At 61.1% G+C, this 24,592-nt stretch overlaps 3 protein-coding genes across 12 annotated transcripts in view; 2 read left to right on the forward strand and 1 right to left on the reverse strand.

Moving 5' to 3' along the window:
• Window positions 1–15: 15 nt before the first annotated feature.
• Window positions 16–12,576, forward strand: TMC4 (transmembrane channel like 4). The gene is made up of 15 exons (XM_043600120.1): window positions 16–135; window positions 787–1,000; window positions 2,299–2,444; window positions 4,232–4,464; window positions 4,564–4,685; window positions 8,788–8,935; window positions 9,433–9,600; window positions 9,810–9,973; window positions 10,241–10,367; window positions 10,624–10,721; window positions 10,962–11,145; window positions 11,433–11,563; window positions 11,666–11,821; window positions 12,105–12,183; window positions 12,280–12,576. The coding sequence occupies exons 1-15, from the start codon at window positions 57–59 to the stop codon at window positions 12,346–12,348; spliced, it is 2,118 nt and encodes a 705-aa protein (XP_043456055.1). The 5' UTR covers window positions 16–56; the 3' UTR covers window positions 12,349–12,576.
• LENG1 (leukocyte receptor cluster member 1) lies at window positions 11,040–15,846 on the forward strand. 3 transcript variants are annotated; one of them, XM_043600139.1, is made up of 5 exons: window positions 11,040–11,145; window positions 12,890–13,068; window positions 13,891–14,070; window positions 14,711–14,970; window positions 15,557–15,846. In XM_043600139.1, the coding sequence occupies exons 2-5, from the start codon at window positions 12,937–12,939 to the stop codon at window positions 15,825–15,827; spliced, it is 843 nt and encodes a 280-aa protein (XP_043456074.1). In that variant the 5' UTR covers window positions 11,040–11,145; window positions 12,890–12,936; the 3' UTR covers window positions 15,828–15,846. The 3 variants fall into 3 exon arrangements, with proteins under 3 accessions (XP_043456074.1, XP_043456075.1, XP_043456077.1); XM_043600140.1 differs by lacking the exon at window positions 11,040–11,145 and adding an exon at window positions 11,708–11,821; XM_043600142.1 differs by lacking the exon at window positions 11,040–11,145 and adding an exon at window positions 12,119–12,183.
• CNOT3 (CCR4-NOT transcription complex subunit 3) overlaps window positions 15,804–24,592 on the reverse strand; it is a 14,443-nt gene continuing 5,654 nt past the window's right edge. For 2 of the 8 annotated variants that reach the window (XM_043600118.1, XM_043600117.1), the window contains exons 8-18: window positions 23,621–23,840; window positions 23,393–23,526; window positions 23,027–23,083; window positions 21,580–21,946; window positions 21,376–21,499; window positions 20,517–20,715; window positions 18,919–19,018; window positions 18,621–18,819; window positions 18,198–18,330; window positions 17,496–17,621; window positions 15,804–16,148 (exon numbers count right to left, since the gene is read on the reverse strand). In XM_043600118.1, coding sequence (XP_043456053.1) covers window positions 16,050–16,148; window positions 17,496–17,621; window positions 18,198–18,330; window positions 18,621–18,819; window positions 18,919–19,018; window positions 20,517–20,715; window positions 21,376–21,499; window positions 21,580–21,946; window positions 23,027–23,083; window positions 23,393–23,526; window positions 23,621–23,840 — 1,758 coding nt within the window. In that variant the 3' untranslated portion in view covers window positions 15,804–16,049. Of the gene's footprint in view, window positions 16,750–17,495; window positions 17,622–18,114; window positions 18,331–18,620; window positions 18,820–18,918; window positions 19,019–20,516; window positions 20,716–21,375; window positions 21,500–21,579; window positions 21,947–23,026; window positions 23,084–23,392; window positions 23,527–23,620; window positions 23,844–24,592 lie in introns of all 8 variants that reach the window. The other 6 variants (XM_043600116.1, XM_043600115.1, XR_006300269.1 and 3 more) reach the window with 5 other exon arrangements.

Genomic DNA, 24,592 nt, shown 5'->3' on the forward strand with positions numbered 1-24,592 from the left:
TGGGGCAGTCCCCGCCCAGCCGGCCGCTAGAGACGGAAACAGTCGCACCTGGGGCCATGGAAGCGGGCCCGACGTGGGAACCGGAGGCCTGGGGCTCCTCCGGAGGCTGGCCGGCACCCCGGGGGGCCAGAGCAGGTGGGGGGAGTGGGGGGGGGCGTCCTGAGGGAGGCAGGGAATGGAAGCCTGGACTCCAGGGTCCAGAGGGCAGAAGGGGGATGGTTTCGGTTCCTGGCTTTCTGGGTGGGGGAAGGGAACCAGGGCGTGGGACTCCTGCGTCCTGGGGAGGGGTCTGGAGGTCCAGATTCCAGTCTCGGGGGAGCGGGGGGGAGGGGGGGGGTGAGGATTGCAAACTCCTGAATAAGAGAAAAGGAAGTTGAAGAATGGGCTCCTCAGCCCTGGGGGGCCCACATTTGGGTGCTTGCAGAGGGGCCCTGGGTCCTGCACTCCCAGATCTGAGGGAGGAGGGGCTGGGGGGCCCAGACTCCAAGGCCTGAGGGAGGAGGCCCTGTGGTTCAAGACTCCTGGGTCTGAGGGAGGAGGGCCTGGGGGCCTGGACTCCAGGGTCTGAGAGAGGAGGGTGTGGAGTTCAGGATTCCTGGGTCTGAGGGAGGAGGGGATGGGGTTCAGGGCTCCTGGGTCTGAGGGAGGAGGGGCGGGGGGGGAGGTCAGGACTCCTGGGTCTGAGGGAGGAGAGGCTGGGGGGGAGTCAGGACTCCTGGGTCTGAGGAAGGAGGGGCTGGGGGCTGCGAGTCCTGCACCCTCCCAGCCCCCGCTCCCCTGCCCCAGGCCCCTCGCTCTCCTCTGTGCTGAATGAGCTCCCCAGTGCCGCCACCCTTCGGTACCGAGGACCCGGGGTTCTCCCCTGGGGGGCATCGGGGGAGGAGGAAGAAGATGGAGAGAGCAACATCCAGGCCATGGCCGAAGGCGCCCAAAAGGAGCTGGGAGAACCCATCCCCTCCAGGGAACTCCCCTGGCCCATGCAGGCCCGCCGGGCCCACAGGTGAAGCTCACCTCCCGCTTCCTACCCAGCTGTGGGCCGAGTCTACGCGGTGTCCTCCGTCTCCCCCTGCCTGTGTCCCTGCTTCTCTGACTCCGGGGAGTCCTGCCTCCCCGACCCTGGGACTCCCTTCTCTAGCCTCCGGGCTCACGTTCTCTGTCTCCGCTCTCGCTCTTTCTCTCTGTGTGTTCCTCTCTGCTTGATGTGTGTCTCTGTGTCTGTCTCCTGCCTACTGACGCTTGTCACTGCTCCTCCTTTCCCTGCCGCCACAGAGCTGGCCGGGCTGGGGGATGATGCCTGGCCAACAAGGGGCTCCCGGCGCTGTCCGGAGTACAGCCTTCCCAGGAAACCTTTCCTAAGCCCGCTTGGCGTAAAGCTCAGACCATGTGGCTCTTTCCTCAAAGCAAAGTGCGGCGCTGGAACTTTCGGAAGGCGCGAGAGCGTCGTGCATTCCTAGCCCCGAGCTGCACGACGTCAGAAGCAAGTGCCAGGGCCGTCTGAGGACGGGGCCCCGCGTCCTGAAATTGTTCTCTGAACCCCTTCCTTTCGGGTGTTTATGGAGGTTCCCCTACGCGGGCGGGCTTGATTAAATCTTGGGCCAAGGGCCATCGAACCCCGCCTCCAGCCCCGCTGCTCCCCCGGGAGGTCGGGGGTGGGGCTGCAGGTTCCAAGCCCCTCCCCCTCCACACCTGCGGGTGGTTTCCCTGGCAAGCCCCCCCCCCCCCCGCCCTTACCTGGAGTCCAAAAGTCACCTCGTTTCCGCTGCAGACGACACCAGGATCTCTTCACTTGGTCTCCCAAGGGTTTTTATCGCTCCGCGCCAGGAACAGGGACAAACGCCCAACCAAACCTTTCCTTTTCACTTTTCCTTTATGATACCTGCCTCCAGACAAGTGCATGAGGCACCCTGCGCAGCCCGGGAGTACTCCCACGGCGAGCGCCCGGGCAGGCTGCACCTGGGGCAGGAGACTCCGCCCTGGGGAGCACCCCCACGTGCCCCTGTCACCCCCCTCTCCCCACACAGGTCCTGTGTGATGATCTCCCAGACCTGTGTGACGATCACTTCCCTGCCTTCCTCCCGGGGGCGCACCCCTAAAGAGCACGGCGCGAGCGTGCTTGTTCTGAAACTCCCAGTAGACCCCTGCACCCTCTGATTTCCGCCTGGCTTCCTACGTGTCTGCTCCTATCGCTGGAGAGCATCCCAGCCCGGTCCCACTGGCGGGGTGCTTCGCCGTTTGGGGGTGTCCACTCGGGGCTGCCAGGCCCTTCATTTTCTGTCTCTGAATCTGTTTCTGTACCAGGCAGAGCCATGCCAGGGACAAAGTGGCCCAGGGATCGGGTTCCAGGGTGGCCCAGTGGGCCCTACGGCTTCGGCGGTCCAAGGAGAAGACCCAGGAACGCCTGCACACCTTGCAGCCCTGGGCGTGGACGCTGAAAAGGATCGGGGGTGCGGCAGGGCTGAGGCTGCTGGGGCAGGCCCACTCCTGGGTCTGAGGGAAGAGGGGCTGAGGGGTCTGGACTCCTGGGTCTGAGGGAGGAGGGGGCTGGGGGCCAGGACTCCTGGGTCTGAGGGAGGAGGGGCTGGGGACCAGGACTCCTGGGTCTGAGGGAGGAGGGGGCTGAGGATCTGGACTCCTGGGTCTGAGGGGGGAGGGGCCGGAGGTCTGGACTCCTGGGTCTGAGGGAGGAGGGGCTGAGGGGTCTGGACTGCTGGGTCTGAGGGAGGAGGTCTTAGAGGACCATGACTTCTGGGTCTGAGGAAGGAGGGGGCTAAGGGCCTGGACCCCTGGGTGTGGGGCAGGGGCTGGGGGCCAGGACTCCTGGATCTCAGGGAGGAGTGGCGGGGGCCAGGACTCCTAGGTCTGAGGAAGGAGGTTCTGGGGGACCATGACTTCTGGGTCTGAGGGAGGAGGGGGCTGGGGGCCAGGACTCCTGGGTCTGATGGAGGAGGGGGCTGGGGGCCAGGACTCCTGGGTCTGAGGGAGGAGGGGCTGTGGGGTCTGGACTCCTGGGTCTGAGGGAGGAGGGGGCTGGGAGTCTGGACTCCCGGGTCTGAGGGAGGAGGGGCTGGGGGCCAGGACTCCTGGGTCTGATGGAGGAGGGGGCTGGGAGTCTGGACTCCTGGGTCTGAGGGAGGAGGGGCTGTGGGGTCTGGACTCCTGGGTCTGAGGGAGGAGGGGGCTGGGGGCAGGACTCCTGGGTCTGAGGGAGGAGGGGCTGGGGGCCAGGACTCCTGGGTCTGATGGAGGAGGGGGCTGGGGGCCAGGACTCCTGGGTCTGAGGGAGGAGGGGGCTGGGGTTCAGGATCCTGGGTCTGAGGGAGGAGGCGCTGAGGGCCAGGACTCCTGGGTCTGAAGGAGGAGGGGGCTGGGGGCCTGATTCCTGGGACTGATGGAGGAGGGAGCTGGGAGTCTGGACTCCTGGGTCTGAGGGAGGAGGGGCTGGGAGTCTAGTCTCCGAGGGAGGAGGGGCTAGGGGTCTGGAAACCTGGGTCTGAGGGAGGAGGGGCTGGGGGCCAGGACTCCTGGGTCTGATGGAGGAGGGGGCTGGGAGTCTGGACTCCTGGGTCTGAGGGAGGAGGGGCTGTGGGGTCTGGACTCCTGGGTCTGAGGGAGGAGGGGGCTGGGGGCCAGGACTCCTGGGTCTGAGGGAGGAGGGGCTGGGGGCCAGGACTCCTGGGTCTGATGGAGGAGGGGGCTGGGGGCCAGGACTCCTGGGTCTGAGGGAGGAGGGGCTGGAGGCCAGGACTCCTGGGTCTGAGGGAGGAGGGGCTGGGGACCAGGACTCCTGGGTCTGAGGGAGGAGGGGGCTGGGGGCAGGACTCCTGGGTCTGAGGGAGGAGGGGCTGGGGGCCTGGGCTCCTGGGTCTGAGGGAGGAGGGGGCTGGGGGCCAGGACTCCTGGGTCTGAGGGAGGAGGGGCTGGGGGCCTGGGCTCCTGGGTCTGAGGGAGGAGGGGGTTGGGGTTCAGGATCCTGGGTCTGAGGGAGGAGGCGCTGAGGGCCAGGACTCCTGGGTCTGAAGGAGGAGGGGGCTGGGGGCCTGATTCCTGGGACTGATGGAGGAGGGCGCTGGGAGTCTGGACTCCTGGGTCTGAGGGAGGAGGGGCTGTGGGGTCTGGACTCCTGGGTCTGAGGGAGGAGGGGGCTGGGGGCCAGGACTCCCGGTTCTGAGGGAGGAGGGCCAGGACTGCAGACTCAGAAAGCAGCCCCCCGCCTCTGTGGCGCCCCCTGCAGGCCAGTTTGGCGCCGGCACCGAGTCCTACTTCTCGCTACTCCGCTTCCTGCTGCTTCTCAACGTGCTGGCGTCCGTGCTGAAGGCCTGCATGACACTGCTGCCCACCTGGCTGGAGGGGACGCCCCCGGGTCCCCCTGGCCCTGACACCTCCTCACCCTGCGGCTTCTACAACCCCGACCCCCAAGGCCTAGTCACCTTCCCCACCCACCTCTTCAGCTTGCTCTCAGGAGTGGTGAGTGCCTGGGTCCCTGGGAGACCCCCCCACCACCCCCCCGAGCCTGGGTGCCCCACCCCCCATTGCCTAGCCCCACGGTGACCTTTCCCTCGGCAGGGTTTTCTAGAATGGTCTCCTCTCTTCTATGGGTTCTACCCACCCCGCCGACACCTAGCGGTCGCCTACCTGTGCTCCGTCTTTGTCATTGGCCTTCTGCACCTGGTGCTCATCCTCCACCGGTCAGTGACACCTGGGACCCCGGGGAGGGAGTCGTGGTGCTAGCAGACCCCTCCCCAAGAATCCGGAGTCTCCCTCCGTGATCCTTTTCTCTCAGTTGGAGTTGAAATCACACTTAAAAACGTTTCATTCGTGCTAAAGACCAGTGACAAATTGGGAAGCTTCTCCTTCCCGTGGCTTCAGAGTCTAGAGCGGGAAGGTAAGATCTTAACCACACAAATTTAACGACATCTTTTCTGGAGGGGAGCATGCTTTGTAGGAAACAAACGGGTGATTCACTCGTTCCGGCAACAGCTGTTTATTAAGCACCTACTACGTGTCGGCCGCCGTGGTTCTAGACACAAACAGAAACCAGACAGAGTCCTGTCCTGAGGGAGCTGACAGTTTACCAGGGGGAGACAGGTGATAAGTAATAAGCCGTAAATGAGTCAACGACACGGTGTGTTAGAAGGTGACGGGGGCTCCGGACACAGATGCAGCAGGTGAGGCGGGCCGTCGGTGAGAATGCGCCAGGCTGCTGCATTTAGGGGTCCCCCAGGGATGCCTGGATGAGACGAGATGTTTAAATAAAGGCGTTGAGGGGGTGAGGGGTCTGGTCAGAGAAATACCCGGGGAATGAGCACTGCAGGCAGAGAGCACAGCCAGAGCAAGGCAGGAGCAGGGATGCGTGGCGGAGGGTGCACGGGGAGGTGGGGAGAGCCACGGGGGATGCGCCCCACTCCGTAAACGACGTGGCTGCTCTCCAAGCGCCAGGGGACTCACTGCAGGCTCTTGAGCAGATCACCCCGATCTGATTTAGGTTTCAAAAGGCTTCCTCTCTGGCTCTGTGGTGGACGGAGGAGGGAGAAGGGGGGGCAAGAAGGAGAGAAGGGAGGAGAGTCGGGGATGCGCAAGCAGCAGGTGCAACAGTGACGGGGCTGTGGCGATAATCCAGGCAAGAGACAGTGGTGGTTTGCTCCGGGCTGGGGTGGTGGCAGGGGTCAATTTCGGATCTCTTTCTCTCCTTCCTTCCTTCCTTCCTTCCTTCCTTCCTTCCCTCCCTTCCCTCCTTCCCTCCTATTGAATTTCTAGCCTCCCCCCTCAGCTTTCTTGAGATATCATTGACCTAAATCACACTGCGTAAGTTTAAGGTGTTCAAGGTGCTGATTTGATACATTTATGTGTTGCAACGTGATTCCCACCCTGGCATCAGGTGACGCCTGCACGTCTTTACGTTATCACGTCTTTATTTATTTATCTTGAGAGAGAGTGCGCGCGCGCAGGCCGCAGTGGGCCAGAGGCAGAGAGACGGTGGGGGCCGAAGGATCTGAAGGGGGCTCTGAGCTGTCAGCACAGAAAACGTGGGGCTCGAACCCACGGACCATGAGATCATGACCTGAGCCAAAATCAAGAGTCGGGGGATCTGGGGCGTCTGGGTGGTGCAGTCGGTTAAGCGTCCGACTTCAGCTCAGGTCACGATCTCGCGGTCCGGGAGTTCGAGCCCCGCGTCGGGCTCTGGGCTGATGGCTCAGAGCCTGGAGCCTGTTTCCGATTCTGTGTCTCCCTCTCTCTCTGCCCCTCCCCCGTTCATGCTCTGTCTCTCTCTGTCCCAAAAATAAATAAACGTTGAAAAAAAAATTAAAAAAAAAAAGAGTCGGGGGATCAAACGACTGAGCCACCCAGGCACCCCTCTATATTTTCCACTTTAAAAATACCACACATATCCAGAAACATGCAGAAACCAGAGGGTAGGGCTTGGTATGTTCCCATGAATATCAAGAAATGGAACATGGGGTGCCCGGGTGGCTCAGTCGGTTGAGCGTCCGGCTTTGGCTCAGGTCACAATCTCATGGTTCGTGGGTTCGAGCCCCGCATCGGGTTCGAGCCTGGAGCGTGTTTTGGATTCTGTGTCTCCTTCTCCCTCTGCCCCTCCCCTGCTCACTCTCTCTCTTTCTCTCAAAAATAAACATTAAAAGTTTTTTTAACTTGAAAAAAAAAAGAAAAGAAATGGAACCTGACCAGCCTCCAGAAGCCCCTGAAGATCTCTTCAAGCTCCCACGTTTCTCCCCCAACCCCCCCCCACCATGGTTTGTGTCAACACCGTGGACTGCTTTCACCTGTTCAGCATAGAAGAGGGAGGTTCTCCATGCCTGTTGAGCAGGGCCCAGAGGATTCCCAACCACTGGTGGGTTGGGGGGTGGGGGGAGGTGGGAAGTTAGGAATGACTCCAGGTGTTGAGCCTCTGGAAGGGGCAGCGCTGTGGTCGGACGGGGCGAGCTGTGGAAAGGGCAGCACCCGCGGGGGGTGTGGTTTCGGCCGGCTGATTCTGAGATGGCTTTGGACACACGAGGGGAATGATGACTAGGCAGTCACATGTGGGCTCTGGAGTCCGGTCTGCACTGGAGACGCAAACGTGGGACTCGCTGGCATTCAGGCAAGCCTGGGGGTTCTCCCAGGGGAGGAGAAAATAAAGTGGAGTGCCGTCTAAACTCCAGGCACTGTGCCAGGGCCCAGGGATACCAGATGAAGGTCCCCCACCTTTGTGCGGCTCACAGTTCACGAGGGGAGGTAAACTGCGAGATAAATAAAAAGCCAATTTTCTGCTGAAAAGCAAATCAGCTAGGGGCACCTGGGTGGTTCAGTCGGTTAAGCGTCTGACTTTGGCTCAGGTCACGATCTCACGGTAAGTTCAAGCCCCGTGTCGGGCTCTGTGCTGACAGCTCAGAGCCTGGAGCCTGCTTCCGATTCTGTGTCTCCCTCTCTCTCTGCCCCTCTCCTGCTCACACTCTGTCTCTCTCACTTTCAAAAATAAATACTTAAAAAATTTTTAAAAAGCCAATCAGCTATTTCAGTTTGGGAGCCCCATCTAGAAACCAGATGGGATGCTATGATCGAGGTGATAGGACAGGGAGCTGCAATTTTTTCTCGATAAAGGCCAGATAGGAAATCTTTTCATCTTTTCCGGCCACACAGTCTCCGTGTGAATTAAACTCCGCTGTTGTCCGGCTAAAGCAGCTGTCGACAGTAAGTAAGTGAGTGCACGTGGCCGTGTTCCAATAAAGCTTTATTTACAAAAACTGGCCCCGTAGTTCGCCACCACCCCGTGATAGAGAACGGGCGGGGACCCTCGTTAAATGGAGCGGTCAGTTAAGGACTATCTGAGGAGGCGACCCGTGCAGAGAGCCCAGAAAGATGAGAAGGAGTGGGCCAGGTGAGCGGCTAAGACCTGGGCATTCCGGGCACTGGAAACTGCAAGGGCAAAGGCCCTGTGGTGAGAAGAGGTTTGGAGTGTTCTGAGACTCGAAAGGCAGGGGTGGGGGGGAGTGGAGGGGGAGGGGCAGGATTTGAGCTTCAACAAGTAGGTGGGGGCTGGGTCAGGTGCGCGCTGGCTGGCTGTGCGATGAAGGGGCCTAAACGTCAGAACAAGGAGAAGCTGTCGGATAGGTTTTAAAGGGCAGTAATGTCTCATCTGCATAAAAAGAGGGCTCCACGGGCACAACAACAGAATGGATTCAAAAGGGCACGGGTGGAGGCAGAGACCAGGTGTCAGTCCTTCCATAGGTGTCCATGGAAGGGGAGCTGGGGGCTCACGCACGCCAGGCCGGTGAATGTGGAGACGGAGCCCCCTGGACCGCTTTTCTCTGCGTGTCTGTCCCCCCTCTGGGTCTTTGCCCCACTTCTCCGAGTCTCTGTCCTCCTTTCTCTGGGTCTTTCTCCCCCAACCCTCTTCTCTGGACATCTGTCCTTCTGAGTCTCTGACTCCTTTCTCTAGATTTCCTCTTCCTTGTTTCACTGTTTGTCCCCCTTCCTCTGAATCTGTCCCCTTTGGGGTCTCATTGTCCCCTCTAAATTTCTGTCTCTCCCCAGGGTCTTTTTCTGTCTCACTCTGGGTCCTGTCCCCTTCTCTCTGGAGCTCTGTCCCTCTCTACTGGGTTTCTGTCTTTCTCTGTCTCTCCGGTGTCTGTGTTCCCGAGTCTGCCCCTGAATCTCTCTCTTGGTCTCTGACTCCTTCTCTGCTAGGTAGCAGCTCGCCAGATGCCCGAGGCCCTAGGGTTCGTCTTCCGTTTGTCCCATAGGAGGGGGCTGACCTTCCACATCCTGTCTCCTGGCCCTTCCCCCCCTTAGCTCCGTGTCAGGACTGAAACAGACGTTGTTGGCTGAGTCCGGGGCCCTGACCAGCTACAGCCACCGCGTGTTCAGCGCCTGGGACTTCGGGCTCCGTGGGGACGTCCACGTGCGGCTGCGCCATCGCATCATCCTGTACGAGCTGCAGGTGCGCGTGGGGGTCTACACCCGCACAGGGACCGGAGGGGGCGGGGCCTCGCCCAGGGATGCGGCTCGCAGAGATGCCGGCTGGAGCTTTCTTCTAAGGAGGCGAGCCTTGGGAAAGGAGGGGGCTGGGAAGAGGCCACAAGATTAATGCCTGAGGTCAAAGGGCACAGGGAAAAGCCAGCAGCAGGAAGGCCGCGGGGCCTGAAGCTCCTCGGGGTAAGATCCAGGCCAGCAACCGGGAACTGGGCGCGGGGCGGGGCCTCGGAGGGGCGGGGCGTGGGAGTCTGGGGGCGTGGCCCGTGGTGCTGGGTGGGCCTCTGGGGGGGCGGGGCCGGGAGCTCTAAATGGTGACCTAGAGGACCATGGAGGGGCTGGGACAAGGATTACAGCAGTCCTCAGAGGGACGGTGCTGTATCAGTTCAAGTTGAGCAGGGGCTCTGGACCACCGGCCGGGCCTGGGGGGGACTGAGCCCAAATGCCCGTCTTTCTCGGCTTCAGGTGGAGCTGGAGGAGGCCGTGGTACGGCGCCAGGCAGCAGTGCGGACCCTGAGCCAGCAAGCCAAGGTGTGGTCGGTGCGGGTTCTGCTCAATCTGCTGGTGATTGCGCTCCTGGGAGCAGCCTTCTACGGGGTCTACTGGGCTACAGGGGCCACTGTGAAGCTGCAGGTGCGGAGGGTCCTGGGGGAGGGGAGTCCTGCGGGCCTGGGCTCACCTTTCCAAGGTTGCAGGGCCTGAAGTCTAGAGTTCCTGCGATCTTGGAGAGGGGGGTGTATGTTCGGACCTCGGCCTTCGGGGCGCTGAAGGAAGAAGAGGCTGGGGGAGGGCGCTCCTCCAGAACCCCAGAGCCTCTCTGCTTGGTCCACCTTCTCTCGCAGGAGATGCCCCTTGTCCAGCAGATGCCACTGGTGAAGCTTGGGGTGGATTACCTTCCGTCCATCTTCATCTCTGGGGTCAACTTCTTGCTGCCACCTGTGTTCAAGCTCATCGCCCCGCTGGAAGGCTATACTAGGAGCCGCCAGATTGTTTTTATCCTGCTCAGGTTCTAGCCTTTGCAGGGTGGGTGGGGGGATGATGGCAGGGCTGGTCTGAAGGGCGCTGGCTGTAGTTCATAAGGCACGGAAGTCCCCAGGATATGGGGCCCAGTGAGCTCTGTATTCAGATCCTGACTCTTACAGAGCCTCAATTTCTTCATCTGTGAAATGGGGAGAATGGTGAGTGTGTCCCGCACAGGAGGGGCCCAGCACATGGTGAGCACTAGTCAGGGCTGATTCCCCTTCCTCTCCCTTCCCTCCATCGGCTCCGCCAGGACCGTGTTTCTCCGCCTGGCCTCCCTGCTGGTGTTGCTCTTCTCTCTTTGGAATCAGATCACTTGCGGGGGCAATGCTGAGGCTGAGGAGTGCAAAACCTGTGGCTACAAGTACAAAGAGCTACCGGTGAGAAGGAAAGAGAGGGGCCCCAAACCCTGGGCCCCCCTGAAGGAGAGGAGGAGCTGGGTGGGTCCAGACTCCAGGTTTAAAGTGCTAGAACGCCCCTCCTCTTGAGGACATGGGTAGGGATGTTCGAGAAAACTGAGGATCCCCAGAGAAAGGATTGCAAGGATCTCATAGGCTTGCGATTTGGAGACTTGGATGCTTGGCCCTTAGCTTCCTGGGTCCTGAGGTCTTTCTGACACGTGACTTCTTTCCTCAGTGCTGGGAGACGCGGCTGGGGCAGGAGATGTACAAACTCCTGATCTTTGATCTGCTGACTGGACTGGCTGTCATGCTGCTCATCCAGTTTCCTCGGAAGTGAGAGCCCCGCCCCTCGCGATAGCTCCGCCCCTTTCACAATCCCGCCCAGACACGCAGACCCCGCCCCCTTGTCACCTAGTTCCTTCTGGCCCCGCCCCTACCCCGCCCTGGGCCCCCGCCTCTGGGCACACCCCCTCCGGGACTTTGAAAGCTCCTCCCCTCCTCAGACTTGCTCCCTTCTGATTGGTGGGTGGGGCGGTGGAGGCGCCTCTGACTCGGCCCGGCCCCGCCCCTCAGGCTGCTCTGTGGCCTCTGTCCCGGGCCGCTGGGACGCACGGTGGGAACCCAGGAGTTCCAGGTGCCCGACGAGGTGCTGGGACTCATCTACGCGCAGACGGTGGTCTGGGTAGGGAGTTTTTTCTGCCCTTTACTACCTATGCTCAACACGGTCAAGTTCCTGCTACTTTTCTATTTCAAGAAGGTGAGGAGTGTGATGGACTTCTGAGTCCTGGGGGAGGCGGGTTGCGAGGGTCCCCAACCACTAGATCCTGAGAGAGGAGGGGTCTGGAGGACAGACTTCTGGATGTGGGAGGAGGGGTCTAGGGCGTCTTTTCGGTCCGAGGAAAGAAGGGCGCGGACTCCTGGGTCTGATAGCAGCAAAGGTCTAGGGACTTATGGGGGCACCAGGGACCCAGACTCCTGGATGGTGAGAAAGGACAGGCTAGGGCTCAGCTTCTTGTGTCTCAGATTTCCCCCTTCTCCCCCCAGTTCACCCTTTTCTCCACCTGCTCTCCGGCCTCCCGCACCTTTCGGGCCTCCACAGTGAACTTCTTTTTCCCCTTGGTCCTTCTTCTGGGTCTGACCATCTCTGCTGTTCCCGTCCTTTATAGCATCTTCTTGTAAGTGTGAGAGGCGCCTGCCTCTTCCTCCCTCCATCCCTTCGCTGTCATCCAGGATTCTGAATCTTGACCATCCTTGAGCACTGTCTCTGACTTCTTCAGGATCCCACCTTCTAAGCTGTGTGGCCCCTTCCGAGGTCAGTCGTCCATCTGGGCCAAGATCCCTGAGTCAATTTCCAGTCTCCCTCGGATCACCCAGAACTTTCTCTTTTTCCTGGGGACCCAGGCTTTTGCTGTGCCTCTTCTACTAATCTCCAGGTGAGCGGGCCCAGACTCCTAGGTCTGAGTTCGTGTATTCTGGGGCCCCCGCTGCCTGTTTCTAAGAGAGGAAGGGGCTGGGGACCCAAATTCCTGAGTCTGAGGAGGAGAGGATGGGGCGTGGACTTGTGGGTCTGAGGGAGGAGGAGGCGGCTGGGGTCCCGGACTCCTGGGTCTGAGGAAGGAGGAGGCTGGGGGTCCAGGTCTCTGGTTTCTAAGGGGCCATGCATTGAAGATAGTCTAAGAGCGTTTCGGGTGTGGCTTCCATTGCTGTCTCCTCCAGCATCCTGATGGTGTATACCTTGGTCTTGGCTAACTCATATGGACGTCTCATCTCTGAGCTCAAACGCCAGATAGAGACGGTGAGCCAGATCGGGTTCCTGGGAATGGGTCCTGGATATGGAAAGAAACAGTGGGGAGAGGCGTCTCACCTCTACCTCCCTTTACCCTTTACGTAGGAGGCGCAGAATAAGGTCTTCCTGGCACAACGCGCTGTGGCACTGAGCTCGGCCAGCGGGGCTCTTTGACCTCCCCTACCCTTGCTCAGAACGATGTCCCACTTTCTGACCCAGACCTGCCCCCCCAGACCCTTTGTAAGCCTCCGGCACGTCATCTGTAAAATGGAGGAAGTGGAGAAAACCCATGCCCTTAACAGCCTTGGGATTCGGGGATTCCCAGGACTCTGAAGCTCCCCCACCCTTGGACTCCAGTGAACGTCTCTCTTTTATCAATAAAGATGGCCCGCCCAGCTTGCAGAGAGTTGTTTGTAAATCGCATCCTGCAGCGGGGGCGGGGGAGGAGTCGAGCACAAGCCAATCAAGTGAATTGGCCTCGACAAGACTTGACAGACGAGCCGGCCAATTAGCGGCCGCGTCCGGTAAGCTTCAGCGCGGGGACACGTGATTGGCTCAGAACCCTGGTAGGAGGCGGTCGCTAGGCTACACCAACCCAAATTCGGGCATCTCAGCTAGTCAGCTCTCCTTACGGACTTGGGGGCGTGGCAACCAGCCCAGGCCCAATCCGTAGCTAAAACAGGAACAATAGGGAGGGGCACTCTCCCGCCAATAGGAAGTGGTTGGAGGCGGGCCTGCCAGTGGGTGACCGGCTACGACGCCATGAATATCTTGCCCAAGAAGAGCTGGCACGTCCGGAACAAAGACAATGTCGCCCGTGTGCGGCGTGACGAGGCTCAGGCCCGGGAGGAGGAGAAAGAGCGTGAGCGGAGAGTGCTGCTCGCTCAGCAGGAGGTAAGCCCCGAGCGCGGCCGGAGGGGAGTCCCGGGCCGATCGCGCAGGCGCTTTGGGATTGGCCGGAAGTGGGGGTGGCGCGCAGGCGCGGTGCATCCCGTGAGGTAGGAGGGGTTGGGCGCCGCTGGAGGCGCGTGTCCACCTGTGACTGTGTCCACCGTGCGGGGCCCGCCTAGGCCTCCGCTTTGTCTTGGTGTCCCCCACTTGTGTCTTTCGCGAGGCTGAAGAGTGCCTGGTACAGAGTAGCGGCCTGTGAAAAGTGAACCCCTGAGCAGTTCAAGGAAACTCGGACTAGTTTGCCTGCACAACCTCCCTGTTGAGCGTCTACTGTATGCTCGCCCGGTGCAGAGCATTTGACCTGCAGTCTCTGAAGCTGTGGGGCGAGCCCTCTCCCTGCCCTCCCCGCTCCAGGGGCTTTCCGTGTAACTCCTAACCTCCTGCTTATACGTAGTTTTGTTCTTTAGTGAATCTGATCCTCAAAGCTGACTGCACCTCGAGATGGGCTGGGCTTTTAAAATTAACCTATTGGTAGAGATTGCACGCCGTGGTGGATGGAGCCCTGCCTGTAATCCAGATCGCCTGTTGGCATACTTTGGGCTGTTTGTCTCCACCCGAGATTGGGAACCCTGCTGGTTGACTGTTGGGGAAGGAGGCAACTTACAAACCAGGTGTCCCGCATTCCCCCACGCCCTCCGCGGGCTGGGACAGGTGCCTCTTCTGGACCCCCAGCACTAAGGACCGCGTTTTCTGTGGTCCAGCGTCACACCTATGTGAATCACATCGAGGTTCTCAATGTTGTGCCTGTGACTGACTCTTCCCCAGGCCCGCACAGAATTCCTACGGAAGAAAGCCAGGCGTCAGAACTCACTACCTGAGCTGGAAGCAGCAGAGGCAGGAGCCCCGACTCCCGGCCCTGTGGACCTATTCCGGGAGCTGCTAGAGGAAGGGAAAGGGGTGACCAGAGGCAACAAAGAGTACGAGGAAGAAAAGCGACAGGAGAAAGTAAGTTGGGCTCCCACCTCATGAGTGATGGGTGGGGCTGGGGGGGGCGTCTGTCCTCCCGTGTGACTAACAGGGTGGGGGATTAAGTGAGCTGATAAAGAGGACCCAGAGGGGTCCCGGAACCTAGCACTCAGATGGCAATAAACAGCACTTCTAAGCCTGCAGCCACTTGGAAGTGGCTGCTAGTTGCAGACCCATTGGCCTGGCGTCCAGGCCCTGTTGGGGTTTGGGAAGTGTCCAGGAGCTTTGTCGGCGTAAAGCGGATCCTGTCACTTGCCTACTCGGGGATTCCCACCCAACTCTGAACTTGCCTCCCTCCTTTGCGCCTTGCTTGCTGCTTTGTCTTCAAATTATATCCTCAAAGATGCCTGCCTTTGAACCCTACAGGAACACCACCTGTCCTTCCCTTCTGTGCTTTTTGTTACTGAACCTGCACTTGTGCCCAGGGCTGGAGGCTCACCTGTGCTGGTCTTTTGTGTCCCTAGAACATAGCAGAGCTGGCTCGTGACCTCTCTCCAGCACCTGTTGGCTAAACTGGTTCTGCCTCGCCCGGGAGGCTTGGGCGTCCTGGTATCCCCTGTAGGCCTCCCTGCGAGAGCCATTCTTGACATCCGCACCTCCCTATTTTCTGTCCTCTCAGGAGAGGCAGGAGAAAGCTCTGGGGATCCTCACATACCTGGGCCAGAGTGCTGCAGAAGCCCAGACTCAACCGCCTTGGTACCAGCTCCCCCCAGGGCGGGGGGCGCCCCCACCTGGCCCAGGTCCAGATGAAAAGATCAAGCAGCGCCTGGACCCTCTGCGGGAGATGCAGAAGCACTTGAAGAAGAAGAGGCAGCACAGTGGTGATGGTGGTCACAGCAGAAAGGGAAAGGAGGGGCCGGACAAGCAGCGGCCGGAAGCGTAAGGAAGCTGGGCGGGCGGCGTCGGGGGCTGGCTGGGCAGAGAGGTGGCCTGGGCACCGTGTCTGGGGGTCTGCAGAGCAGCGAACTTTCAGTCTTGAGTGTGCAGTGGCTTCCGGACACTGCTGTGGTAAATCGAGGGATGTTGCCTCGTTTTCAAGATTTTGCTCCTTCTATGCTAAATAGTAACAGATAAAACCCACAGGCACACAAAGCTCTCGGGGGTCCTTGAGACCAGTTTGAGAACTACGGGGTCACTAAGAGCAGGTTTGTGTCCCTAAGAGGACAAAGCCCTGAGCAGAACTGGCATACAGTCTCCTGTCTTCTACAGAAGGGGAAACTGAGGCCCCAGCTGTGCTCATCGTCACAGCTGATTGCTGCTGGGTGCCCCTCCAGAGCGAGAGCGCTGCTCTTAAAGATGGGGGTGGTAGGAGCCCACACAGGGGGAGGCTGAGGTCTTAACGCACTGCATGAAGCCAGCTTCTGGCCCGCAGGCACGGGGTCCAGGTGGCAGCTCCTCCTTGGCGGGGCGGGGGGGCGGCACTCTGGGGCCTATGAGCTTTTTAACCAGACTCCTGTGCCCCCAGACGCCCATCCCTGGACCAGCTTCGAGCTGAACGTCTCCGGCGGGAAGCAACAGAGCGTGCTCGGGCAGAGGCCCTGCTGGCCCGAGTGAGGGGCACGGCCCCCCCGGAGGAACAGCCTGTGGAGATGGACGAACGGCGGGGGCGGTACAACTCCCAGTTCAACCCCCAGTGGGCCCGGCGCCCTGCCAACAAGACCCCAGCGCTTACGGACTCCTGGGGGGATAGGAGAGGCCGCAGCTGCCAGCCGTCATATAAAACTATTTATTCATAAATATTTTCCAAAATGAAAATAGGTTTACCAAAAAATGTCCCTCACTGGGGAGGGGAGGAGGGGGCAGCCCTCGCCCCCGGGCCCCCAGGGTGGGGCTGCTTCCTGGGGATGAGGGCTGCCCCGTGGCCTGGGGCCTCCCCCAGTCTCCCAGGGCAAGGCCCTCACCTGGGCAGGGGGATCAGCATGCGGGGGGGAGGGGAGGGTGGAGGGGGGGGGCCGGTGTCACTGGAGGTCCCGGTCCTCCAGGTAGCGGTACTCAAAGGTGAAGCCTTCCTTCTTCCGCTGGCCCCACTTCTCGTAGTCAAAGTAGATGTAGGTGCCCTGGCCAGGGGAGAAGGTGGTCAGTGAGTGGACGCAGAGGTGGCTGGGGACCTGGGCTGGACCGACAGACCTAGGGGACAGATCTCAGGGCCAAGGAGGGGCCAGGCGCGGGGCCCAGGGCCCTGCATGCACCAGCTGACTCCCTCCACCCTCACCAACCTCTTCTTGGGCAGGAAAGGTCATCCTGCCCACTTTAGAAGAAATGGAGGCACAGAGAGGACGTGCGCTAGAGGCTTGGCCTCGTTTACAAAGTGAACTAGGACTTCTCACGACGGCTGCAGCTTGAGCACTGAGCTGGTGCTTGGTGCTCGAAGTCTGGCCTAGCCTCTAGTCTTCGCAAAACCCTGCGACCGTTCCCCCGTCCTAGAGAATGGAACAGGCTGAGTCCATATCCAGGCACGCCGTCGGGACAGACGTTTTATTGGTGACAGTGCTGGGGTGGGTATTGCTGAAGGATCGATGCCTTGAAAGGTACTTGGAAGGTTACTTGGGACCAAACCAGGATGGGACAGTAAGTCTGGTCAGTGTCAGAGACGCAGTTGGGGGTGGGGGGGGAAGCAGGGGACTGGTTCTGAATGAAGGTCTGAACTGCTCAAAGAACCTGAAAGAACCGGGGGAGGGGGGGAGGGGGGGAGGGGAACCGAGTTCTGAGGACAAGGACCCTGTCAATACTTGGCATCAGGCAAAGATTTGGAAGAAAGCACTGGAACATGGCCTTTAAGTTATTTGAAACAAAGTACACCAGTGATACTTACTAGGGAGCAGGCGCCATTAGGTACTTACAGGTCATTAACTCATTTAATCCTTGTAACAACTGTGTAACGTGGGTGTGTTAACCCCATTTTTACACGTAAGGAAATGGAGACTGGTTCAAATGACTTGCCCAAGGTCACCTAGCTAGAGCCATGTAGTCTGGCCCCAGTGGTGTGCAAGTGGGGGGTTTCCAGTTATCAGAACATAGGAAAGTCATTAAATAAAACGGTTTCCCCATCCGTGTTTGCTAGTGAGCCCCCCGCTCTGCCCGGTGTGGGGGGACAGGAGGGGAAGGAGACCGACCGTCGAGCGCCCTGTGTGAAGCGACCTGTGCTCGGAGGTGGGAGAAGCCACACGTGCCACCGTGCCTGAGCAGGTGCCCGGCAGAGGCATGGACCTTGGGGCTGGGAAAGGCTCCCCTCCGGGCAGACGGTTAGGCTGGGCCCTGAGGGGTGACGAGCCACTGGCAGGCAGGATGAAGAGGACAGTGGTCCAGGTGGAGGTGAGGGCCCCTGGGACAGAGCTGGCTGCAGGTGAGGGTGTGGGAGGGGGGCCGGCCCGCAGGCAGGGTGGGGCACAGGGAGGGGCCCTCACCTGCTCAAACTCATCAGTGATGGTCTTGGGCTCCTCGTGCCTCTGGAACCACATCATGTACTTGGTGTGGAATCGCCAGGACTGCTTCTTCAGGGCCTTGGCTGCCAGGTACTGTGCCTTCGTGCCCTGGGGGAGGAAGGGTGCAGCCGGGGATCAGGGGGCCCCCAAGCCGGTGGGGGCGAGGGGCACAGAGCATCGGGGCTGACCCCGGGCCCCGCCGAAGACCGAAGTTGGGCTGGATGGGGCGGACGGGGATGGGCTGGGGCACGGAACATACCAATGCTGGTCAGGAGGAGGAAATGGCTTTCAGAGAGGCTTTGAGAAGGAAGAGAAACTAATGCGTGAAGAGCTGAGAGGAGGCATTCTGGAAAGGTCCCCCAGGAGGGATGCAGGGGGGGTTATGGCAACTCCCTGGGGTCATGCAAAGTGGCCTCCAGGGAGCAGTGTGAGGCCGGGAGACTGAACTGGGGGCCCCCCTGCAGTGGCCCAACCTAGCCCCCCACCCCAAGGCGGACATATCTGTGCTGCAGTGGGAGCGGGGACAGGTTTGCCTCGGGGAGGGACAGGACTTAGGGATGGGGAGGGGGTGCGGTCCCAGGGGCCGCAGAGGGGCACCCACCTCACCCCTCCAGCCCGAGGGGGGACGGCGGCGGTGGCGGCGAAGCCGGGGGGCCCGAGGCTGCCCCGGGGGCCCTGCTGTACCTCCAGATAGTAGAAGATGAAGAAGAGGGTCTCGGTGGACAGGCGCTGGTAGAACTCCACGGTGTCCGAATGTGGGGGTGGCATCTGGTGGTGGTAGGGGGGCGTCGGGCAGGGGTTCCGAGGGAGGTACTGCCTGTGGAGGAGCAGGAGGACTAGTTGCAGGGCCCAGCAGTCCCTGCCGTCTCAGGGGTGGGTGCAAACCCAGACCCCCCCCCCACCTCAGGTGAATGGGAGCTTCTTGGGCACCTGGTCACCCCAACAGTGAACTCCTCAGCCCTGCCCCCCACAGTGGACAGCCCCAAGTTGGGTGCCCAGTAGTGAGGAGGACCACCAGCAAGCTTTACTTGACCTCTCAGGACCGGGGAACCTGATCCCCACCATGGCCGCCGCCCTCACACTCGGCGCTGGGTGCCAGCCCCTCACCGGATACGCTCGGAGTCTGAGGGGTGGGGCATGTGATGCCAGGCGGCCTCCTCCATGGCCTGCTGGTACAGCTGCTCCTTGGTGAGGGGTACGGGCCCCAGTGGACACACCCCCAGTGACAGTGGGATGTTCACTTCCGACAGCTGGAGGGGTGGTTGGGCTGAGGCTGGAGGCGCGGACGTGCTGCTCAAGATGATGTCTGTGGGGAGGGGAGGGGAGGGGAGGGGAGGGCAGGGTGAGGCCGGTGTGGGGCCTGCCCTTCCTCACCACACCACCCCTACCTCGCCCAGACCCTCACCTCGCTCGGTTAGGTGCAGTGTTGGCACAGGGTCCTCGATGCCGGAGCTGATGGCTGCCCGCTCTGCCATGGACTTGAGAGAGCTCAGAGGCTCAGGAGCCTGGGGAGAGGGGAGAGCTGGTACGCCACTTGCCGACTCTGCAGGAGGATCGCTCACCGAGCAAAGGCCCCCCGCCGGCCCTAGCCCTGAGGTGGGGATCCACCAACAGAAGTGCCCAGTGAGTGTGGCCTCTGCTGTGCACAGGGACACCCGGCAGCACGCCCTTCTCCAAGTGTGCCCACTCCCAAGTGGCGCTGCTGAGGGGCGGGGTCTGTACCCACCCACCCTGCCTCTGGCCAGTGTAGGACCAGGGTCAGTCTCCTGCTGCCTCTGGAAACTCCACTCCTCACTCGCTGGTTAAGAGGCTGGCCCAATGCCACACTGGGGCAGGTTCTGACCCGCAGTCCGCCTGTTCCTCCCCACTGCCCGGTCACCAGGCCTGGGGTGCGGGCCCTGAATGTCCCTGTCCTCTCCCACCCCCTCCTCCCTCCATCCTGTTCTCAGTAGCCCCAGAGGGACCTTCCTAGCCACATCCTTTTTGTCCCTTCTCTCGTCAGAACCCAGTGTATTTTTTCAACACCCTAAAAGCTACTGATCCCTTCTCTCCAAAAAGATGCTCACTCCGTGAATTTCCCAGCCAGAGTACGTCTGAAGCGAGAGTGCTTGCTCTGGGCCACAAGCCATTCCAAGAGCTTCAGTAGGATACCAAGCCTTTCAGAGCCCCCTCGTAGTTGGGGGTTTCTCCAGATGAAAGTGCACAAGGCAGTGTGGGACTTAGACTCTTTGTGGAACTGAGATTAATTAAATGCACCAGCCCAGGAAGTCACTTCTGTACCTTGCTCCCATTTCAGACCTAGGGGCTCAGGACCCCACTGCCCTCCCCATGGACACCCTGCCACCACAGCCTTGCAGCCAGCCTCCTTTCCCCACTACTGCGGAGCCTTTGTGCTGATGTCAGCCCCTCCTAGAACTCTGGCACAGGAGAACCCCTCCTTCCTCCATTAACCTTTCCCATTCTGGGTCCCTGGAGATCTGTCCCCCTTAGAGATGTGCCCCCCGAGGCCTTGCTGGGGTATCTTCCCCAGGTCAAGTCAGAGACACCTATGTGGGGCCACAGCACCCTCTGCCCCCCCACCCCCTTACAGTCACATGAGGCTTCCGGCACAGAAGGTGGGACCTGGGTGCATTCACCCAGCATGAAGCATGGCCCAGAGCGGATGTCAGTAAAGGAGGGTAGTGAGCTAGATGGTGGGGTGTGTGAAGGAGGGAGGACTGGGGACAGAGATGGTTGGGGGGAAGCCAGAGAGCACAAGCGCAAGTACAACCAGGAGCAGAAGAGAGAGTTGGCAGGCCCTGAGGGCAGGACGGTGGAAGAGCCCCGAGAAAAGGGGAAGGTGCAGGGGGCAGGGAAAGACCCGGAGAAAAAGCAAGCAGGCGAAGGGGAAAGAAAGCCAGAGCTACACAGAGTGAGGGACAGGGTAGGGAGACCTGCAGGAAGGGGACAGTGAACACCTACAGGGAAGACAACGGCGTCAGGACACAGAAGCTTGGGGCCCACCTTGATCTCCGGGGCGGTGCTGAACTGTGGGGGTCCGTTGAGCAGGGCGCCAGCTGCCTTGGCCTCGCTGAAGCTGGGTGTCGGAGAACTGGGGGGGTTCACAGGAAGCGGCACCAGGAGGCTGGGACCCCCTGTGTTGTTCCCTGAGCCTGGGGCCACACCCCCAGCCCCTGTTGGGGCTGCCGCACTGGGTTCCTTCCTGGGAAGGGGAGAAGGGGAGAGGACTCAGGGCATAGGAGAGACTGATGGTCAGGGGAGGGAGTCAAAAAAAAAAAAAGGGGGGGGGGGAAGCCCAGAAGGTGGGGACCCATAAGGGCGTCCAGTCCTGGGGGTCAGTTCCCCTCTAAGAGCCACAGAGCTGGGGAGCCTGGATTCTTGGGGGCCCTAACACAGGCCGTGTGGCTGAGGGTTCATCAGCAAACACACAGTCTTGTGCAGTGGTCCATGGAAGAGGGGGGTGTGGGCAGGGAGCGTTCCACCCACGGAACAGAATGCCCCCCACTTGGGGCTGCCCGGCTAGAGCCTGGCAGTCAAGCAGACCCAGGGAGCAGGTCTTGCCTGCGTCCCTCGAAGATCAGAATCTTTCTGGGGCAATCTTCTGAGACAGGGACGCACAGCAAAGGTTTGGCCTGAGAACTGGAGCCACAGCTCCCTCAGGGGAGTCGGGAAGGCCCGGTGTGGGTCACAGAGAAGGGATTGTGTGGGGACTCCAGGAACAATCCTAAATACCCAAGGCGTGCCTGGAACGCTGCATAGGGCACAGCCCGGGGACTGATGTTGGAGGGACGTGGGGACCGGCACCCAAGTAGGTGGAAGAGGTCCCGGCAGGCCAGGGCAAGGATAGAAGCTAGACACTCACGTGGTACTGGGAGGGGGGTTGTGGGGGCCAGACGGGGGGCCCAGGGCCTGGCTGCTGGCATTGTTGCCCCCACTGCTGCCGAGAGCCACCTCGGCCGGGCTGTCTGCCACCACCGAGCTGTAACCTGGGGGAAGGAAGGAAGGAAGGGGGAGTGACAACGGGCCACCCCCGGGCCACCCCACCCCCCACAGCCCCCCTGCTTACTGGTGGCACCGTTCTGCTTGCCGGTGCCTGCCCCTCCGCTGCTGTTGCTGCTGCCTCCGCCGCCCCCTCCCCCACCGGGCTGGACGCTGGGGGGCCGGGGCTGAGTGGTGCTGGACCCACTGGGGGCCGGTGGGGCCACAGCCTGGGCATAGGGGGCGGGGGTGCCTGAATTGTGGCTGGGAGCTGGGCTGGCCTTGGGACCCAGGGCACTTGAGGGCGCTGCTGGCGTGGAGGCCCCGTTGTTGCCAGGGGCGGTGCTCAGGGCGGAGGCGGCGGGCGGGGGGCCAGACGGGTAGCTGGGCGGCACAGCTGGGGATTGAGGGTGCTGGCTGCTGTGGACGGGCTTGGAGCCATTTTTGGCTGGAGACTGTGGGTGGGGGAGAAGAGGATCAGGACCCAGTGGGCTGGCAGGTCCCCCAGGCCTCCCGCACACAGCCCTCCCCCAAGCTGGGCTCCACGGTCCTCGCTGGGCCTGCTGCCCCCAGCTGTCCCCTCCTGTGGCCTGACGCTCCAGGCTGCAATCACCACCTTCATGCCGAGAACACTGGCATTCTAGCCCACACCAGCGTCCCACACCCCGTGTGGACGCCTCTGCACAACATCCCACAGGGCTGCCACAGCCTGCGCATCAGGGAGACGAACCCGCTGACAGACTAAGTCTGATGACAGGGGAGAAACTAACGAATGCACTCGGTATGGGACCAGCTGGACCCAACTACAAGTCCAAGAGAAGGAGGAAAAACAGCCTAGAACTGGCCAGTAATTCTGAATGTCACCCAAAGGGTCAGAAAAGCAACTTGAGGGGCCACCGCTGACCCCCACCCCAGAAAGTAGAGGAATGAAGTGCCCAGGGCACACCCCGCAGCCAAGCTATTTGCCAGGCAAGTGCTACTGGCCAACCAGCACTCCTGTCCTCAGGTGGGCCGCCCTGGCACCTCGCATGCCACACATCAAGGGGTCTTGAGACCAACTCCCTCCTGGTCCCCCGAGTCCTACACAAGCCTCATCAGTGACAAGCCACCAGGCTCCTGCCTGACCGCCTCCTGATGAGAGCAGTGCTTCCTACAGTGTGTGCTCTGGCCCTGTGCTGGCAGGGTGGGGGGTGGGGGGGTGGGGAGGGGCTCACTCGGGGAGGACAAAAATCCCGTCAATAGCACAGCCAAGGCTTGTGACGAGGCCCACGGAAACCTGTTCGATTTCAGACCTATCGCCTCTCCAGCCTGTTGGCTCTACAAGGTGGGGGTCCCTCTGCCTGACCCAGCTGGACCACCTCTAGCCACCTGCAAGCTTTTGGTGTTGACTCACCCGTGTCACCTGCCCCTTCCCACACCAGACAAACCTACATCCTCCTCTAACGCACAGGGCAGGTGCCACATGCCATCCCCTCAGTCCACATTCACACTGGCCCTCCTCAGGGCTTGAGAACCAATGACAGAGTCACACCCACCTGGCTGACTTCACTGTCCGTGGAGCGCCCCCTCTTCTTGTCATCCTCAGAGTTTTCCTGAAGGAGGGGAGGCGCCCTTGGAAACCCGTGTCACCTCTAGGCCCCAACCAACCCTCCCAGGGCCGTTCCAGCACCTGTGCCCTTAACCTCACTGGGGAACCCAGGGTCCTAGTCTCCTGGGAGCCTCTTCCAGACCCAGGAGCCCCTCTCCTTAGGGAATCCAGCCCTGGATCCCTGCCTAAGCTGCCCTGCTTCCAGGCCTCCACCGCTGGCCAGGGACCCCACTGACACTCTATGGCCCTACGGCCTGGATCCAGGACATCTGGACCCCACCCCCTCCCGCACGCCGTGTTCCCGCGTCCTCACTGTGGTGCAGTTGGCCGGGCTGGGTGGGATGGGAGAGCTGGAGGTGGTGGAGGTGGGTGTGCTGCTGGACTGGTTGAAGATCTCATCCTCCATGTGACTGTGGCTGGGGGGGGAGGTGGCGACCAGCGCCTGTGCTGTGGGGGCAGGGGGGGGCGTGCTTAACAAGCTGGGACGCCCCCCCACCCGGCCCTCACTGCCCTGTGCCCACGGGCCAGCCCCGGGCCTCACGAATGTCCTCGAGGTCCAGGTCGTCATAGAGAAACTCGTTCTCCTCGAAGTCGGGGTCCTGGGACGAGTCAACATAGTACTCGACGTCGTCCTTGATCTTGCGGATGGCATCCACGAGGATGGAGTCATTGTCCAGCATGCGCAGGATGGTCTCCAGCATGCGCACGTGGTAGCGATGTTTCTCGATGTGCCGCTTCAGGCCCTCGATCCGGTCCTGCTTCTGCTGGCGAGCCCAGGGCCAGGCTCAGGGGCTGCACGGCTCCTGCCCAGGCCCCTCCTGCCCCCACAGAACCTGTCCTCAGTCCCCGACCCCCGGAGAGACCCAGAGGCTCTGCTCCAGCCCCTCCTGACACAGGCAGTGTGAAGTCCACCCACCCTCTGACGTATGAGAGGCGCAGGGACCGCCAGCTCCCACCCAAACATCCCTGGAAACCTCTAGAAGACCAGGCAGGCCTGTGCTTCCCTACAATGCGGCCCTGACAGCCCAGATCTCTCAAATGCAGCATACCCCACACCCCCCATCTCGCTCTAAGGATAATAACAATGCCCAATTAGGGGGGACTTGCCGAATGCGACCATGATCACCTTTGTAACGGTCTGTCATCACACCTGCCCACCCTATGCATACACCCAAGGGAATCCAGAGTTGGCAGCTCAGTTCCTCCTCAGGCTTCTGGTCTCTATCCCCCAGCACCTCCACAAAGACCTACTGTGTCACCCCCCTAAGCTCCAGCTTCCTAAACAGCTCAGTGCCAGACACCCAAATCTGGTGCACCTCCCACTGCCCCCCACCCCCGGACCCAGCTCTCCGTTCCCTGTACTTCACGTGCCAACAAGTACACATGGTTTGCATCCCCCTGAACCCACACCCCACAATCTGGAGTCTGTGAATATGGGCCCCTAGATCTGGCTTTGTCCTCGACTGCTCTCCTCGGGCCAAAGGAGCGGCTCCCGCGTCCCACCTTGCCTCCC

Source organism: Prionailurus bengalensis, chromosome E2 (assembly GCF_016509475.1).
Source record: "Prionailurus bengalensis isolate Pbe53 chromosome E2, Fcat_Pben_1.1_paternal_pri, whole genome shotgun sequence".
Classification (NCBI taxonomy): domain Eukaryota; kingdom Metazoa; phylum Chordata; class Mammalia; order Carnivora; family Felidae; genus Prionailurus; species Prionailurus bengalensis.